We start from the raw sequence: 18,081 nt of genomic DNA, 5'->3' as shown, positions 1-18,081 counted from the left end.
GGGGGGGGGGGGGGCGACACGCCAGGAGTGACGACTCAGCAGCGTCTCTCCGGCAGAGCAGTTTAATCCACCTGGCTTGTGAGGCGGGGAGCGGCCTCTCGCAAATTCAAGTGTTCATCGAACCCACCTCTCCCAGGTGAACGGGTCTGGCGGCGACTGCCACCCGAGTGCCTCCTGGCAAAAGCACGGAGTTTACTCCTTCCACAGGCGACAAGCGGCAGGCAGCAGCTTTGCTGGTGGAGGGCTGCGGCGGTCAGGTTCGCGCGCTCCCAGAGAGCGTCCACGCGCGTTCCCATTGGCCTTCCTCAGACAACACCGGCCCCTGATTGGTGGAAAGCCACCGCCCCGCACGGAGCGGCCAGCTCATTGGTTGAGTGAGGTATCCGGCGGCCGGTATGTAACTCAGAATGCTTCTGACGAAACTTGGAAAAAAAAAAAAAAACACGTAGCAAGAAAACCAAATAAACCTCTCCACCAAAACCGTAATCCAAGACGTATACAGCCCTTTTGGAGAGAAAGTGGGCGGCCCTGAAAAGGGCCTTTAGGGAACTTTGGAGAATAGGGACGACGAAGTTCTTTAGCCCCCAAAGCCGTAAAGAGTGCGGCCCTGGCGCTTGAGCGCGTAGACCACGTCCATAGCCGTGACTGTCTTGCGCTTGGCATGCTCCGTGTAGGTGACGGCGTCCCGGATCACATTCTCCAGGAACACCTTGAGCACCCCGCGGGTCTCCTCGTAGATGAGGCCAGAGATGCGCTTGACGCCGCCGCGCCGGGCCAGCCGCCGGATCGCGGGCTTGGTGATGCCCTGGATGTTGTCGCGCAGCACCTTGCGGTGGCGCTTAGCGCCTCCCTTGCCTAGGCCCTTCCCACCCTTGCCGCGACCTGACATGACTGCTCAAACGCTCGGCCGAATGCCACACAGCGATGGCCCTGTGCGTCCGTCGGGAGTAATTATAAGCAGACTGCGGACCTGGTTGAAGACTGAAAGCGCGGGCGGCACCCGCGGCCCCACCCCCGGCTCCGCCCCTCTCTGGGCAGAGCCCCGCTCTCTGCCCGGCAGGGAGCAGGGCGGTTTCCCGTGGAAGCTCTGGATTTTCCTGAGCCCGGGATATCTGTATCCGCAGCTGTCTTTTCCTATGAGATTGTTCACAGCGGCTTCTAGTTTACAAGGAAGTACTGTCCTTTCTCCTTCAGAAGGGATCGTTAGCTGCGAACGGTACCTAAGATGCCGCCCCAAAATACGCCTCTTTTCGTGAGAACTATTTTTGAGCAGATTATTTTTAAGAAACACCAGGCAGAAGAATCTCTAAAATCAGAGACCTCTTTAAGGAACATTTTACATTTATAAAGGAGATCTCCATCTGTCTCCCTCTCTGTACCAGAAAGAGAAGGATGACTACATCACCAGAGAATCTTGTCCATGGAGAAGGCCCAGACTTAATGCCGCATCACAAGCTGGTCACCATCCTTTTCCTGGTCACCCATTCCTGGCTCCCCCCGTGTGCTCCCCTCCCACCCCAACCTCTCTCAGCTGGAGATGGTATTTAAAGTGGTGGTTTGGGCCTTTCCAGGGAGTTTTACTCAGTTCTTCAGAGTATCTCCCATGTATAAAGGAGGTAAACATGTTATTAAACTGCTGTTTGTCTTTCTCGTTGATCTTTTATCATAGGGTTCTCAGCTATGAACTCAGAAGGGTAGGGGAAAATCATTTTCCCTCTTCTACAGCTGTGTGACCTTGTAACCTTGCCTTCGTTTTCTTCATGTGTGAAGTGAGTGATGATACTGCTCATGGAGCTTTTGTGAAGATTTAAATTAGCTAATGTAAGCAAAGGGCTAGAACAGAGATTGGCACAAAGAAGTCCTACCTAAATGTGCCTGGGTTTAGCTGGTATTATTACTTAAAGAATCTATCTGGAGTTGGAACATTGCCCTGAGCTCTCATTTTCAAACTTTTACTCCAAAAACAACATAGACAACACAGATACATATATAATAGTGAAGGGTTTTGGGTTTTTTTTGTTCTTTGTATTTTTAAATGACAGCATTTAATATAGTACAAGACATTGATGAATTCTGTTTTTTTGGCTTTGTCTTCAATTGAAGTATAGCTAACATACAATATTATCCTAGTTTTAGGTGTGCAACATAGTGAATTGACAGTTATATACATTATGAAATTCTCATCACGGTGTGTTACCATCTGTTACCATACGAAGGCATTACGATATGATTATATTCCCTATGTTGTACTTTGCATCCCTGTGACTTATTTATTGTATAACGGGACATTGTATATCATCTTCACCTATTTTGCCTATTATCCCCCACCCCCACAACTACTAATTTGTTCTCTGTATTTGTCTTTGTTTTTTTAGATTCCACGTATAAGTGAAATCATATGGTATTTGACTTTCTCTGTCTGACTTATTTCATTTAGCCTATACCCTCTAAGTCCATTCATATGAATAATAAGATTTCATCCTTTTTTTATGCTAATATTCCATTGTATATACAGTTGACCCTTGAAAAACACAGCGGTTGAGGTACTGACCACTACACAGTTGAAAATCTGCATATAAGTTTTGACGCCCCCCCCAAAACTACCAATATCGTACTGTTGATTAGAAGCCTTGCTGATAACATAAAGTCTATTAACACATATTTTGTATGTTATATGTACTATGTGCTCTATTCTTATTATAAAGTAAACTAGAGAAAAGAAAATGTTATCAAGAAAATCATAAGAAAGAGGGGCGCCTGGGTGGCACAGTGGTTAAGCGTCTGCCTTCGGCTCAGGGCGTGATCCCGGCGTTATGGGATCGAGCCCCACATCAGGCTCCTCTGCTATGAGCCTGCTTCTTCCTCTCCCACTCCCCCTGCTCGTGTTCCCTCTCTCGCTGGCTGTCTCTATCTCTGTCAAATAAATAAATAAAATCTTTAAAAAAAATCATAAGGAAGAGGAAAACATTTACAGTACTGTATCATTTAGTGGAAAAAAAGTGGGCTCACACAGTTCAAACCCGCATTGTTAAAGGGTCAACTCTATATACCACATCTTCTTTATCTATTCATCTATTGATTGACAGACTCTGTCTTGTTTTTCATATGTGACATGTTAAATATGGTTGTCTGAAAATATTCCTTTGTGTACTCTCTAAGGGTGCATTGACAATGTCAGCTTTCTGGCTGCCCTGCAGCCAAGTCTGGAATGCAGTTCAAATCTCTAAACTGACTTCCCACTGTTGTGTTAAGTCTCCCTAAAACACTCCTTGATTAGTAAGCCACTTCTCCTGGGATGACTGGAAGTGCTACTACTAAACTTTTTAGTCTGAAAAATGCACCCTGACCCTGGCTTCCTCCTCTCTTCTGAAAGTCTGTAACAAAGCAAAAGTGGTTCTAGAAACCACGAGCATTAGCTGCAAACTTTAGCCTTTGTGGTAATATCACTCCGTGGTGCCTGGGAGAGAAAAACCCTGTGTGACCGAGGACCTTGCAACAACAATTTAAAAGATACGATCTGTAAATTAAACACCCGTTTTTTTCTCCACATGACCATATCACTCTGCTAATATAAAGTAATAAATGCTTAACGCATTGATATTAAAATGCTGCCACAACCTTGGGTCCAATATGTTCAGTAAATTTTCTTTTACAAATGTGAATTTCTTCCACTCTTTGGTTTTAAAATACCTGCTGAGTTTTTATTTCCAAACTTGAGCAACAAAGTAATGCCAAATGAAAAGGAAGTTTAGAAGCTGAAGTTTGCATTTTTATTTCAATTTTTTAAAAAATCTGAGACTATAAGGGAAAATAATACAGAGGTCAGGAAAATTAAAAGCATTTATACAATGCTCTGTGTCCAAAAATCAACTCATATTATCCCAATAACAGTTCTGAGGTGGGAAATATTACCCCCATTTCTCTGATAATGGAGAAGTCAATTGTGTAAAAGGGCACAGTAAGGAGAAAAGCTGGAATTTGAACAGCGGCAATCTATCATCTAAATGCTGCTCTGTGCTCCCAGCTTCCAGAAGACTCCTGGAGAAAGATTAGCAAGATTATGAATTCTAAGATGGTGCTAACCTTACTTTCCTACACACTGGGCAATTATTCTGTTGAGGAGCTCAAGTAAATGCAGACTTATAGCCAAATCGTTGATCCTTGGCTGGGAAAGGGGTGGCAGGCGGTGGGGAGGAGCACAGTCTGAGCCACCGTCCCCTGGCCATCAAACCCTCAGACAGCAATGGGTACTTTTACTTTTTTAAAGCCATCCTCTCAGGCCCTGTAACTAAAACACCCTTTTTCTAACAGAGACATAGAATATCAGGGGGAAAAGCCAAACAATGTACATAAGAGTCAGCACAGCTGTAAGAAAAACCAAGATACTTGGACTTCAGCAAGTCTCTCTGGTTCAAGCCAAGGGCATTGATTGCCTCTGACTGACCCTTTATATGGGTGGCAAAGGTCTGTGCCAGAGTTGTATGTATGAGAGTCTGGAAAAATGAAATGTTAAAAATATCACATGGTGACACATACACGTCCATAGAAATGTCCAACCTTATCATTTAAAAAAATGCAAATATGTTGTAACGCAAAAGTTGTTTTATTAAAATCCTGGAATGTAAATAAATCCAAGTAAACCACACAATGCAAATGTAATTTTCTGTTTTGTGTTTCTGGTTGTTAAGTGTTGTCCACATGATTTAGTACTGTGCATCAACTGACATCTCAGATGTAGGCCCAAAATTTTAGGTATTAAGATCTAAGGTGTGGAAAATGAAACAAGCAAAGACTTTGGAATTTGGTGGCTATTATCTTCTACAGCATTATGTATTGTTCTGTTAAAGGTAGTTTGTAAGTATAGTGTAAATGCTATAAATTTTTTAAATAATTGTTTCCTGAAATAATTGGGTGAAATATGGGAATTTTTTAAATGTTAAAGTAAATGTTATTTTTCTTCTCAACAATCAACCACAATTCTTATATGGATCATCTTCCTTCCAGTACTGAATCCCAACTCCAGAGAGCAAGATTAACAACAAAAAAGTTAAACTCCTAAACTTGAATGGAAATTACAGCCAAGAATCGTGGAAAACTTGTGGCATAGCCCTAGAAGAAATAAAACAATGCAACCAATCACAAGCAGGGCCACAAATAAAAAATAATGCATTTAAGCAATGAAGGGTCTTGATAAATGATGCTTGATCAACTGATCAACTAGTATAAAGAATGGGTAGGTAGCTATAAAGAAATATGCAAGCAGTTGGAGCCTTACCTCAGTTGAAATTTTGGGTTATCTTAAAAATTAACAAAGATGTAGGAATGTTATGAGAAAATTACATTGGGATGAGGAATTTTATAAGAAACCTTAAATATCTGTAGTCATTACTGCAACTTTGATTCGTAATCACCTATGAATAGGCTAGGCTAGATTGTATTCTTAGAGGGGAGATCACGGACCTCAACTGTCTAATAAAAATAGGAGGATCATAGCAGTCGCCAGTTAAAGTGGGCAGTTCACGGTCCCTGCTGTTTAAAATGACTACTTACGGTCACGGTACACTAACTTACCTGGGGAAATTCCCAGGAAAGTATTTTTCCAGTTCCTTTGTCGGTCTTGGTCACTCCATCAGCTAGGATGCCAATGATTGGGTTACCGCAGGTGCCCAGTAACCTTTACAAAGGTCAAGGTCACAGATGAGAACACCGAATCGATCACAGCCACTTTTATGGAAGTAATTGGGTGGCTCTGAAAAGAGCCTTTGGGTTTAAAGTTGGCGCTCCCTAAAAACTTACGCCCTCTCTCCACGGATACGGCGCGCCAGCTGGATGTCCTTGGGCATGATGGTGACGCGCTTGGCGTGGATGGCGCACAGGTTGGTGTCCTCGAAGAGCCCCACCAGGTAGGCCTCGCACGCCTCCTGCAGCGCCATGACGGCCGAGCTCTGGAAGCGCAGGTCGGTCTTGAAGTCCTGCGCGATCTCGCGCACCAGCCGCTGGAACGGCAGCTTGCGGATCAGCAGCTCGGTGGACTTCTGGTAGCGCCGGATCTCGCGCAGGGCCACCGTGCCGGGCCGGTAGCGGTGCGGCTTCTTGACGCCGCCGGTGGCCGGCGCGCTCTTGCGGGCCGCCTTGGTGGCCAGCTGCTTGCGCGGGGCCTTGCCGCCCGTCGACTTGCGCGCCGTCTGCTTCGTGCGAGCCATTGCCAAAGCGGACAGAGAGTGTCTTCACCGAAACCGGTAAAAGGCATACAGCCCTCCTTCTTTTATACAGCCAGACCAACAACCATTGGGCCCTGGAATATTCAAAAGTTCCCGCGCCCTCCGCGGATTGGCCCAGCTCCGTGAGCGGTGCCCGGATTAAGAGTTGCTTTCAGGTTGGTGAATGAATCCTAAACCCTGCCCCTCACTGTAGCTACTCTGACGTCATTTATTTACCCTTGCCTTTCTTATCTCCGCTGTGGACAAAATCTTGCACCGAGAACTTCAAATATTTTGAAATGTAAGGTAATCACGCAAAGCAGCATAGGAATTTCCAATGAATCTTTTTTTAAAAGAGAAACTGTCAATTTCCAGGTGCCTAGGGAAATATACAAATGGGCTCCATCTAAAATGAAATTCAAAATTTTCTTGGGTGTGGCACAAATATTGTGGAGAATTAGGAAAATAGTCTTTATTCACAAGCATGAATCATCAAGGACCTGTGACTTATTCTCAATTGCTTCAGCAAATGTGCGTTTTCATCAACTTAGATCTAGACGGAGAATGCGGGTATTCAACATCTTTAGCAGAAAATACTGAAAAATTTAAGATCCCAGCGCCTTTCACTATTATTTTCATTTTCCGAAATGTGAAGCTACTCTCCGTGCGAAAAACTTTCAAACTTCATCTGTAGAATAGAGCCTTCCTGCTTAACTAGAAACTAGCCCACCGATTATGGCCAGATATGGTCAATACTGTTTTATCCACACTCACCTAAATCCACATATGGCTTTTGCCTCAAAGCAAATATTACGGTTTTTATGGGGAACGGTAAAGCTTTCTGGGGGTTGTGACATTTCCACTTTTTAAGCGCTAGTTATAGTTCAAAGCAGGACAGCTCTTTCAATAGAGAAAGTGGGTGGCTCTTAAAAGAGCCTTTGTAAGCTGGTAAGTTAACTTTTCTTTATCAGGAAAAACCCATTGCAAGGAAAGGTCGGTATTTTACTTCCCCTTGGCCTTGTGGTGGCTCTCAGTCTTCTTGGGCAGCAGCACGGCCTGGATGTTGGGCAAGACGCCGCCCTGCGCGATGGTCACGCGGCCCAGCAGCTTGTTGAGCTCCTCGTCGTTGCGGATGGCCAGCTGCAGGTGGCGCGGGATGATGCGCGTCTTCTTGTTGTCGCGGGCCGCGTTGCCCGCCAGCTCCAAGATCTCAGCGGTCAGGTACTCCAGCACGGCTGCCAAATACACGGGCGCGCCTGCCCCAACTCGCTCCGAATAGTTGCCCTTCCGGAGCAGGCGGTGCACACGGCCCACCGGGAACTGAAGACCGGCCCGCGAGGAGCGCGTTTTGGCCTTGGCGCGAGCCTTCCCTCCCTGCTTGCCGCGACCTGACATGATTAATAGAGTAGAAACCAAACGCCCTCAGAAAAAACGCGAGCAGTATAGAGCAAGAGGGACCGCAGGAGAAGTATTTATACTAACAGGAGGTAGGCTGTTTGCAAGTCTCCCATTGGCTATTTTCAAATAACCAATGGAATATCAGAATCAGCATCCCTCATTTGCATACACGCCCTCCATCTAGCGGGAGGTTTTCGAATGCTCCTGCGTAATCCGGTATGAAGAACTTTTATTTTAATACTAGTAACTGAAGCAATTTGGTTCTTTCAATAATACTATTTCAAAATGCAATCAGAAGCAGAAGTGATTGTCCTCATTGCTCTGTCTTTTGGCTGTTTGTCTTTTTCCAGGATGGTGACTGATTGTGGAAAGGAATAAACAGAAAAATTGTTAAATAAATAACATTTAAAAAGTCTATCTATGTCAGCAGTTGCTTTAACGCTTTGAACCTCACAACAGAAAAGAAAGAAAGGAACAAAATAATTCTTCGGGGGCACCTGGGTGGCGCAGTCGGTTAAGCATGGGACTCTTTTAGGCTCTGGTCCTGATCTCAGGGTTGTGAAATTGAGCCCCAGGGAGCCCCATCGTGGGCCTCTGCTCTTATGTCGGAGTCCTCCTAAGATTCTCTCTCCACCTGCCCTCCCCACCCCTCGCTTGCTTGCGTCAAATAAATAAATAAATAAATAAATCTTTTTTAGAAATTCCTTTGTCAGAGCCCAAGTCTTAAAACATCTGAACAATGAAAACTGAAGGCAAGAACTGGACCATCCAGCCCCTGACCTAGGACAGCAAGTTTTCTGCCTCAGTCTTTATCTTACATATGAGGCCTGATGGGACCACCCTCAAAGTATATAGAGTACTGTTCACTTTAGAGACTGAAAAACTTAGAGACTGAAATTGTCTGTTTGTTTGACCCGGTGCGGGTCACGCTGAGTTAGTTCAGGAGAGCAAGGACTCCAAACTCCTGACTGGGGAAGTCATCATTCCCAGCGCCATTCCCCATTGTCCTGCCTTCTCTCTTTTCTCATTTGGTACAACACAAAGGATTCTAGTTGGTTCAGGAAATTCCGTCATCACGAGAGACTGCCAGGAGAAATGTTGCTGTTTTTCCTTTTACAGTCCATGAGATAGAACTGGATGGGCCCCAGATAGAGGTGAATAATTATTTCAGGAATTTTTGCAGGCTCAAGCCTAAAAGTCTCCTGATTCCCAAACAGGATGGTAAAAGGAACAAGAGCCTATGTGTGAGAAAATCTACTCATAAGCCAACTGTGTCAGAGAACCAGCCTTCGATCCAGGGAACCTGGCAGGAGAGTAAAGATGCTCTTCTTCTGTTTCTTTTTTGCCTTCTCTTAAGTCTTCTGACTCTTTTGTCTTCTTCTCTTAACCATATTCAACTTCCTGGGGTGCCTGGTGGCTCAGCTGCCTTCGGCTCAGGGTGTGATCCTGGCGTTCCGGGATCGAACCCCATATCGGGCTCCTCCGCTGGGAGCCTGCTTCTTCCTCTCCCACTCCCCCTGCTTGTGTTCCCTCTCTCGTTGGCTGTATCTCTGTCAAAATAAATAAGTAAAAACTTTAAAAAATATATGAAAAGAAAAGTAGTTGTCCCCAATAACACCTTTCTGTCAGAAGCAGGACACTTTGATGCATATGGGTTTGTATAAGCAATGAAAGAAAGTAAATAACTGTTCTTTGCTCAATAGAAATCAAAACAGTGTAATGTCACTTGAACACATTTGAGAAAAACTAACTGGCCTTGAGGTTATTGCTGAAGTTGTCCAGAACATGCCCTCCCCAAATAGACTATTTGGCATATTGACTAGTTTGAATTAAAAGAACTTGCAAAAGAACAGCTGCGAGGACAATCTCATTTTCTACCTTTTTTTCCTTAAAAGCAGGAGTTGAAACTCCCATGCGAAAGCTGTCCTTCCTATACCAGAAGGAAAGGGATTCTTCTCACCATGGACAGGAAGTTAAGGCCAAGAGAAATCTGTGCAAACATTGTTAAACTAACCCTTATCTTCCTAGTCTCTTCACCCAATTCACTATCCTTGCCCCAGCCCCTTTGCCTGTCACATTGTCATAATTTACTGTTCTTTGTCCAACACAGTGTATAAGCATTAAATTCTAACTGCTTCTTTGGATCTTCATTTTTCTTTTGAAAACTCCCATGTGCATGTAGACGAAAAGTAATAATTAATACTTGTATGCTTTTATCCCATTAATCTATGTAAGTTGAATTCTTAGACACAGTTGGAGATCCTGTGAGTGTAGAGAGAAGTTGTTCCTCCCTAATAGAAGCATTTGGAAGAGTCTGGGTTTGAGTATGTTCATCTGAACACTGCAAGAGTTACAGTTATAAATGCTTTTAACTCATTAATTTATTCTGAGGGCCACTTACTGTGTGTGTGTGTGTGTGTGTGTGTGTGTATTTTTTTTTAAATAGGTTCCAAACCCAAAGTGGGACTTGAACTCTCAACCCTGAGATCAAGAGTTGCATGCTCAACTGACTGAGTCAGCCAGGAGCCCCTGTTATTTACCGTAAACACATTATAGAACACTGGTTAAAGACAGGAGACAAAAGAATCCCTCATTTTAAAATAAAAGTTAACAATAAGAACACATCTTGAAAGGCAGCTCGAGTTGATTTGATCTAGATCTGTACATCGTATTCATCTGACAAAAATTTTTAAAGATTTTATTTATTTATAAGAGAGAGAGAGTGAGCCAGCATAAGCGGGGGAGGAGTGGGGGGAGGAAGGACAAGCAGACTCCACAAGGAGCCCAACGTGGGGCTCAATCCCAGGACCCCGAGATCATGACCTGAGCCGAAACCAGGAGTTGGATGCTCAACCAACAGAGTCACCCAGGCGCCCCTCACCTGACAGAATTCTAATAAAGTCAGTTATTCAAAAAGTTACCCCAAAAACCTCTTTAAAAAAAGTTACTTCAAAAGCCACTTAAAAAAAAAAAAAAAGAATGATCATATCCAATTATGTTTCTTATCTATTAAGTATAAATGTCTATTTAATTCCCAGGATGTGTTCTTTGTGGCAATATGTTTGAAAATAGTAGCTGGAAACCTCTCTTACATCACATAGAAACAATGTATAAAAATTACTTCAAAAGCATAAAAACTTCTGTTTCTGGACCACAATGAAGTAAATACACTTATCTCTATTCTTTCTGCTAGGTACAACTAGAAATTCCGGACATTACCTATAAATTAAATAATAGACTGCCAAAGGTGGAGAGAAGGCAGGTTGGCTAACTAAACTTGAGAGCTGAGGAACAAGACAGTTCTGTGTTCTCTGGGTTTTCTTTTTACCTCATATATCCTGGATTTGGTGCTGAAGAAGTTGGCAATCTAGAAATGGCAAGGAGAGCAAATGAACAACAACAATAAAGACACAAAACAAGAAAAGCCTGATATTTCTAGCCAAAAGACCAAAGTTGACCTAGAAAGTAGAAAACTTAAGAAATAACCACTGTACTCCAGTGAAACACTGTGGAAAAAATTCTGCCTCTGCCTCCCCATCTCCCCAGGTATGAGGTTTCCGTGGAGGCCACATGGGGATCCTGGACTTCACTTTGTCATAAATAATGAGGCCCTTCTCCCCTCTCAGCATGTGGGAATCATTCAACTAGGATTTTAAAGCAGCCATCATAAAAATACTTCAATGAGCAATTGCAGACATACTTGAAACAAATAAAAAGCTGGAAAATCTCAGGGAAAAAAAATAAAAGTTGTAAAGAAGAACCAAATTCAAATTTTAGAACTGAAAAATACAATGACTGAAATAAAAATCTCCACAGATGGGCTCAACAGCAGAATGGAGAAGACAGAGGAAAAAATCTGTGAATCTGAAGATAGAAAAATAGAAATTACCCAATTTGAACAACAGAGAGAGAATAGACTGGGGAGAAAAATCATCATCAGAGACGTGTGGGAGAATGAAGATCTAACATTCTTGTCTTTGGAGAATCAAAAGGAGAGGAGAGAAGAGTGTGGTATTGGAGAAGTATTTGAAGAAATAATGCCCAAGAATTCCTAAATTTGACAAAAGATGTAAACTTACAGATTCCAGAAGCTACACAAACCCCCAGGTAGAGTAAACCCAAACCCATTCTTGCCATAAAACATCATAATCAAACCTACACAAACTAAACACGAAAAAATCTTGAAAGCAGCGAGAAAAACAAAGCCTACATAATACGGAAAAAACCAACTCAAATGACAGCAGATTTCTCATCAGAAACCACATACCAAATGGCAATGTCACATTTTTTAAGAGCTAAAAGTAGGGAACTGGTACTATCACTCTGAGTTTCATGTCGTTTAGGAATTGGTGCGGAAATAAAGACATTCTCAGATGAAGTAAAGTGGTATTTGTTGCTGGCATATCTCTCCATAGAAGAATGGCAGAAGGAAGTTCTTGAAAAAGAAAGGACATGATATGAGATTTTGGGAACATTAGGAAGGAAGAAAGATAAGAAAGAAATATGGGTAAATACAATTCTCTTGATTTCTAAATTATGTTTAGAAGCAAAATTTCTTACATTATCTGATGTGGTTCTTGCTGTATATAAAGGAACTATTTCAGATAATTATATTACAAACAAGAAAGGGTAAAAAGATTTAAAAGGAGACAAGCTTTGTAAGGTTGAACTGGTAACATGTAGATACCACTGGACGGTGATGTCCTGTGTGGGTAGTATCTAGGGCAACCACTAAGAAACTACCAAAGACGACAGATGAATCAGATTCAAACTCTCTCAAGAAAATATTCAAGTAGCCCACAGGAAAGCTGGAGCTAGAAAACAGAGGAATTGAACAACAGCGAGGGAAAAATTAAAAACAAACAAAAAAACCCACCAGAAAACAAAAAATAAAATGGCAAAGTTGAGGACTAACACGTATGGGAGAAAAATGTTTCCTAAAGCTTTTTAGAATCCTGGCTGGGTCTGATAATTAAACTGACAAAGATAAACTAGCAGGAGAAAAGCATACAAATTTTATTGGAATTTTTACATGTATTTCGAAGCCTTCCTAAAAAAATGAAGACCTAAAGAAGAGACCAAAGCAGGAAGCTTTTATACCTTTAGACAATGAAACAGATTTCTAAAGAACCAAAAAGGCAAAGGGGTTTGGACAATAGGGAGTAAATGGTGAAGAAGTAACAAGGTTTGTTCATATAGTCTTCTCAGCCCTAAATTCCCTGTTCCTGATAATGGTTTTCTAATCCTGCCTTTAGGTAAGAAGGGTGAGGGAGAGGAGGCCAAAGTAACCTTGCTTTGCTGTTTTCCCAGACATCTCTAGCTTAAGATATTCAGTATATCAAAGGGCCACCTTTTGGGGTAGTATGTCCTGAACCCCATCAATATCAATAATTGCATTAAATGTATACGGTCTAAATACATCCATTAAATAACAGAGATCGGCTGAGGGGATAAAAGTACATGCTCCAAATGTGGTAGGGGAGGAAAAATAATTTTCCCTCTACCCTTCTAGATTGTTAGCTGAGACTACCCCGTAATACAAGACAGACTAACAGGAGGAAACAGAGCTTTTTGAAAAAACAAAAAAACAAAAGTTTAATAACATGTGTACTTCCTGTATACAAGGGGGAGACCCAGGAAATACTGAGTAACACCTCAAACGGCCCAAGCCACCACCTTAAATACCATCTCCAGCTAAAGGCAAAAGATGTTTGGGGTGGAGGGTGGGGACGCCAGTTTTGGGAGGTTACTAGGCAAACCACAGTAAACAAGGCTATGGTTGTCAGGCAGATTTGTCTTCGCCTTCTCCAATGTGTTCCTACAGTTTTAGTCATCCTTCCTTTCCTGGCACAGACAAGAAAACACTCTTAGAAATGCAGATTTCCCTTGTATATGTAAATTTCTCTTACGAAAGGCTAACTCCTACTAGGTTTTCAAAGCTTATTTAATGTCTGCTATTTAAAAAAAAAAAAAAAATCAGTTTAGGTAATCCTTACGCCAAAGAGGCATATTTTAGGGTGGCAAATAATGTTCCCTTTCAGTGTCTACAGGAACTCACTTCAAATATAACTATATACACAAGTTGAAATTACAGGGTAGAGGAAGAGAAACCATGCAAATCCCAACAAAAGGAATCAGGGGTGCCTGTATTAATATAAGGTAAGTAAACCGGAGCAAAGAAAATTACCAAAGATAGAAAAGGACATTACAGAATGATAAAATGGTCAAACTAAAAAGAAAACCAAGCAATTCTTTTTTTTTTTTTAAGAGTTTATTTATTTACTTGACAGAGAGAGGGAGAGAGCCCAAGCAGGAGGAGTGGCAGGCAGAGGGAGAAGCAGCTTACCCACTGAGCAGGGAGCCTGATGTGGGGCTCCAACCCAGGACTCTGGGATCATGACCTGGGCTGAAGGCAGACGCTTAACCGACTGAGCCACCCAGGCGCCCCAAACCAAGCAATTCTAACTGTGTAAGCACCAAATAACAGCCTTACAAAATATGTGAGGCAAAAACTGGTAGAACTGCAAGGAGTGACCTGCAAATCCACAATTACAGGTAGACGGGCCAACACCCCTCTCAACAACTGATAGGACAGCTCTACAGAAAGTTAGCAAATATACGGAGCTCAACATGTGGCTTGTTTTCATCCGTAACCCAGCAATGGTAATGTAGAGATGGGAAAATGTTCCCTTCCTCCCTTCCAGGTTCTTTGGCTGGTTTAATAATTACATTTCAACACAGGGCAGACTAACAGGAGGAAAGCAAATATAATTTCTTATGTCTGGGAGCCCCACAAAGACATGAGACTCAAAGGCAGTGAGGCAATTGGGGCTTGTATGCCATCCTGAGCTAAGGAATAGGGTAGGGACCTGGGGCTTCGAAGGAGAAGTTGGCAATTCACAGGAAGGTAATTAAGAGTAGATGTTTGGTTAATCAGATGTTTGCCCCGCCTTGCAGTAAGTCTTTCAGATTAAAAAAAAAAAAAAAGTTATCCCTGACAATTGCTCTCTTTCTGTACTGTTAGTTAGGCAGCTAAGCGAGGCTCTAATGAGATGCCCGGAGACCAGCAAGGAGGAGGCCACGGCCGGCTGTGGGGAAGGTCGGTTGCCTGTCCTGGCCGCATCCACGAGCAGCCGGATCCCACCAGACAGGCCCAAGATGGCGGCGCCTCAACAGGAAACCCCTGAGCGAGTGAGGAAGAAAAAGCAGGGGGAGGCAGCTCTTTCTCTCTCATATCTCAAGAGTATACTTTTAACTTTAATAAACTTTCCCGCTTGTGTCCCTTGTCCTCTGTGTTGCATATCTGCCCTTGAATTCTTTCGTGTGACAAGACCAAGAATGTTTCGTCAAACTCTTTGGGATAGGCTGAGTGGAGGCTCCAGGGCCCAGGGTTTCCCTGTTCACCTGGCAATTCTCTATTAATTTTAAAAGAGAAGAGGAAATATGATCTCATATGACATTTATATTTCTATACGTATATAGACTTGCACAAAGTAAAATTTCCAGAAGATTGATGGCAAAAATGTCCTGGATAATTGAATTTCAGTTGCTTTTCATGTGTTTAAAATTATTTGTGGTGTTTATTATTTTAAAATAACGGGCAGGTATTGTTTTGCAAGGAAGTTAAAAAGATTTGACTTAAATGTGTATATTGTTTAACAGAAATGAAAAGCCAAGAAGAAAGACATCAAATGTGCAGATGTTGAAGACAGAACTGAGAAGTCTGTGTCCTCTCATCTGCCAGGAAGCAGGGCCAGGGCATTCCACTTCTAACTGTGCCCCCTTTCCCAAATCATAACCACTTTCTGGACTCCCTGTTATCTGTCTGTGGATCTTTCTTCTCTTTTCCAAATTCTCAACCTCCCTTCAAATTAAAAGTCTCTCCAACCCGTCTGTCTTGTTCCTGGCACCCAGAACTTAACCCAGAGCAGCTCCTCTTTCCCTCCCCCACAGATCAAGCTCTCCCTGTCTTGTGGTCATCTTTGTGGGATAGGAAGACAGGCAAAACTTCCCTTGGCTGCAAGGAGAATCAGGGAAGTAATACACGTTATTATTTTTCTCATTTGCTTTTTTACTCAGAAACTGCCTCTCTGGAGAAAACGTGGGTGCTTTATTAGGGAAGAGGGTGTATAAACCCTGGTAGAATCTCGCTTGGATGGCTTGCCTGCTGGCTCTGCTGTGTCCAAAGTCTGTGCCTCATCAGGTGCAGCTGGAGAGAGAGTATGAGGTTTTTTCTTTCTCACCACATCCCACTAGAAATCTGGAGTCTACCACAGAGTCCAGGCATCTGATTTTTCTTTTCTTTTCTTTTCTTTTTTTTTTTTTTTTTTTTTTTTCAAATTCTCCGTTCACTTACTAGAGGTATTTAGTACGGATGGCAAAAAGGCCTAGGTCTGAGTTTACAAACCCCAGTTTAGTTTGAACTTGTCGGTTAGGGGTAAAGTTTTAGGTAAAGCATCAAATACTAGGAAGGAAGGGGAGCAGGGAGGGAGAGAGGACAGAGAGAAGAAAGGTAGAAAGCAAGCAGGCAGGTGAAAGTTTTGAAGGACAAGGTAATCCCTACCTCGGATCATTTTGAACAGCATAAGAAATATTACCACTCAGATCTCACCTCTCCAGGGGAAGAACATAAGGGTCAGCGATTCTTAAACCGTATCCTGAGTTTGATAATAAAAAGGGGGGGGGTATGTCTTTTTATAATTATTAATTTTTAAGGCCGGGGTCTCGTTCACAACGATAAATTCTGTGTTGCTGAGACTCGAAGTACTCGTACAGATACAGAGGTCGGCTGACATGTGGGATCTGGGAAAACATCATTTGAATTTGCTTTGTAAAGGTGTCCTTTTAAGAAAATTCTACTGTACATTTAATTTCTTCATCTAAAGACACCGTTGTGTCAACTACATAAAATGCTCATAAACCGATGAAAACTAGTTTTCCTCCTTTTCATAGGCAGGCAGCAGCTACCCATTCTCCTCCCCTCCCCCAGTCCCGGACCTCGAACTGCCCCATTACCTCCTAGTCCTCCACTAAGGCCACTTTCTGTCTTTGGGAGATTATTTTTGGAGTCCGGGGTTCCTTGAAAAAGGTTTGCCGAGAAAAACCAGCACATCTTCCTCTCCGACCCGGGCCCTCCTCTAAGCCAGTGAGGTGACACGAGAGGGAAGAGCGGGAAATTCAAACCTTTTGTCCCTCCGAGAGCTGGAGGGCCATCCTTCCCGCCCTTCTAGTGGCATTCCCCAAAAGACAAGGACACTCAAAAAGGGAAGTGGAAGATCAGACTGCTGGGACGCAAGAAGAATTGAAACGGATTTAGAATAGCTATCGCCATCGGTGAACAATTCTAATGCGAAATTTCCTTTAATCTGTGAGCAAAGAGCTTGAGGTATACCCCAGAGGTGCCCACCGGAACCACAGGCGACGGTTTACTGTTTACCCAATGATTTAGGCCACGGAACTTGAGTCCAGGTATATAAGCCTCTACGTGCTCTTTCCGCCGCCCAGACGTAGCTTCCTCCCAATAAAAAATCAACCTGGGGGTCCCTATTCTGAAAACCTTCAACCACTACTTTACCCAACAGGAAAATATTTTTAGAAACGCAGACACTGGGAAGGGATGAGTGAGCACTTACAAGCATCCGGAGACTTAGGGAAAAACTTGAAACCTGGGCTGAAAAAAAAAAAGAGGTGAACTAGCGCTTTTGGACATTACACCGCAGGACCATATTGCGCTTAAAAGCTACGGATCTTCCAAATCCATTCTTGGCTCTAGAATTGCTTCAACGACCGTCGTTTGCTTGGCTTTCTTAGGACTCAAGCTAGAGTAGCGCACGCCTGCACTTACACCGCTACAAAGTGGTATTATAGCTCTCTTTCGATAAAATGGGTGGCTCTGAAAAGAGCCTTTGGGGTTGATTATGCCTCGGAGCGCACTCACTTGGAGCTGGTGTACTTGGTGACGGCCTTGGTGCCCTCGGACACGGCGTGTTTGGCCAGCTCCCCGGGCAGCAGCAGGCGCACGGCCGTCTGGATCTCCCTGGACGTGATGGTCGAGCGCTTGTTGTAATGCGCCAGGCGCGACGCCTCGCCCGCGATGCGCTCGAAGATGTCGTTGACGAACGAGTTCATGATGCCCATGGCCTTGGACGAGATCCCGGTGTCGGGGTGCACCTGTTTCAGCACCTTGTACACGTAGATGGAATAGCTCTCCTTACGGCTGCGCTTGCGCTTCTTTCCGTCCTTCTTCTGCGCTTTAGTGATGGCCTTCTTGGAACCCTTCTTCGGGGCCGGAGCAGATTTCGAAGGCTCAGGCATGGTTTTTTTCCTAAGAACTGAAAAAACGCTAACCGCACTCACCAGAACAAAGGTTAGTGTCGTGAGGGGTCCGGAGCCCATTCTTTTATAGTTCTTCAATGCAAATGAAGTTTCAAGAATTGTTACTTCTGATTGGATAAAATCAGAACCACTTCGCTAAAGGGAGGGG

At 43.4% G+C, this 18,081-nt stretch overlaps 4 protein-coding genes across 5 annotated transcripts; all 4 read right to left on the bottom strand.

Annotated features, from left to right (window-relative positions):
* Positions 1-416: 416 nt before the first annotated feature.
* LOC103665044 (histone H4) lies at positions 417-952 on the bottom strand. Its single transcript, XM_008692955.2, has one exon. It carries the CDS (start codon positions 887-889, stop codon positions 578-580), a length of 312 nt encoding a protein of 103 aa, XP_008691177.1. The 5' UTR covers positions 890-952; the 3' UTR covers positions 417-577.
* A 3,632-nt stretch (positions 953-4,584) lies between these two features.
* Positions 4,585-6,228, bottom strand: LOC103665043 (histone H3.1). Its single transcript, XM_008692954.2, has 3 exons — positions 5,797-6,228; positions 5,572-5,674; positions 4,585-5,109 (listed from the first exon to the last, which is right to left on the bottom strand). Exons 1-3 carry the CDS (start codon positions 6,201-6,203, stop codon positions 5,056-5,058), a joined length of 564 nt encoding a protein of 187 aa, XP_008691176.2. The 5' UTR covers positions 6,204-6,228; the 3' UTR covers positions 4,585-5,055.
* Positions 6,229-7,159: 931 nt separating this feature from the next.
* LOC103665042 (histone H2A type 1-B) lies at positions 7,160-7,733 on the bottom strand. Its single transcript, XM_008692953.2, has one exon. The coding sequence runs from the start codon at positions 7,593-7,595 to the stop codon at positions 7,203-7,205; it is 393 nt and encodes a 130-aa protein (XP_008691175.2). The 5' UTR covers positions 7,596-7,733; the 3' UTR covers positions 7,160-7,202.
* A 1,243-nt stretch (positions 7,734-8,976) lies between these two features.
* LOC103665041 (histone H2B type 1-B-like) lies at positions 8,977-18,062 on the bottom strand. 2 transcript variants are annotated; one of them, XM_040645168.1, is made up of 2 exons: positions 17,536-18,062; positions 8,977-9,148 (listed from the first exon to the last, which is right to left on the bottom strand). In XM_040645168.1, the coding sequence occupies exons 1-2, from the start codon at positions 17,991-17,993 to the stop codon at positions 8,992-8,994; spliced, it is 615 nt and encodes a 204-aa protein (XP_040501102.1). In that variant the 5' UTR covers positions 17,994-18,062; the 3' UTR covers positions 8,977-8,991. The 2 variants fall into 2 exon arrangements, with proteins under 2 accessions (XP_040501102.1, XP_040501103.1); XM_040645169.1 differs by lacking the exon at positions 8,977-9,148 and adding an exon at positions 16,944-17,268 and having other exon boundaries at positions 17,536-18,049.
* Positions 18,063-18,081: the final 19 nt, after the last annotated feature.

Source organism: Ursus maritimus, unplaced genomic scaffold (assembly GCF_017311325.1).
Source record: "Ursus maritimus isolate PB19 unplaced genomic scaffold, ASM1731132v1 scaffold_30, whole genome shotgun sequence".
NCBI lineage: Eukaryota > Metazoa > Chordata > Mammalia > Carnivora > Ursidae > Ursus > Ursus maritimus.
The sequence above is the reverse complement of the archived record's forward strand: the minus strand, read 5'-3'. Positions and strand labels throughout refer to the sequence as shown.

Coding starts and splice junctions, on each gene's coding strand:
- LOC103665044 (XM_008692955.2), bottom strand. CDS start 889: ATGTCAGGTCGCGGCAAGGGTGGGAAGGGCCTAGGCAAGGGAGGCGCT.
- LOC103665043 (XM_008692954.2), bottom strand. CDS start 6,203: ATGGCTCGCACGAAGCAGACGGCGCGCAAGTCGACGGGCGGCAAGGCC. Junction 5,675..5,796: donor CGTATCCGTGGAGAGAGGGC/GTAAGTTTTTAG, acceptor ACCTTTGTAAAG/GTTACTGGGCACCTGCGGTA. Junction 5,110..5,571: donor TTTCCTGGGAATTTCCCCAG/GTAAGTTAGTGT, acceptor TATTTCTTCTAG/GGCTATGCCACAAGTTTTCC.
- LOC103665042 (XM_008692953.2), bottom strand. CDS start 7,595: ATGTCAGGTCGCGGCAAGCAGGGAGGGAAGGCTCGCGCCAAGGCCAAA.
- LOC103665041 (XM_040645168.1), bottom strand. CDS start 17,993: ATGGGCTCCGGACCCCTCACGACACTAACCTTTGTTCTGGTGAGTGCG. Junction 9,149..17,535: donor ACCAAGTACACCAGCTCCAA/GTGAGTGCGCTC, acceptor TTATTTTGACAG/AGATACAGCCAACGAGAGAG.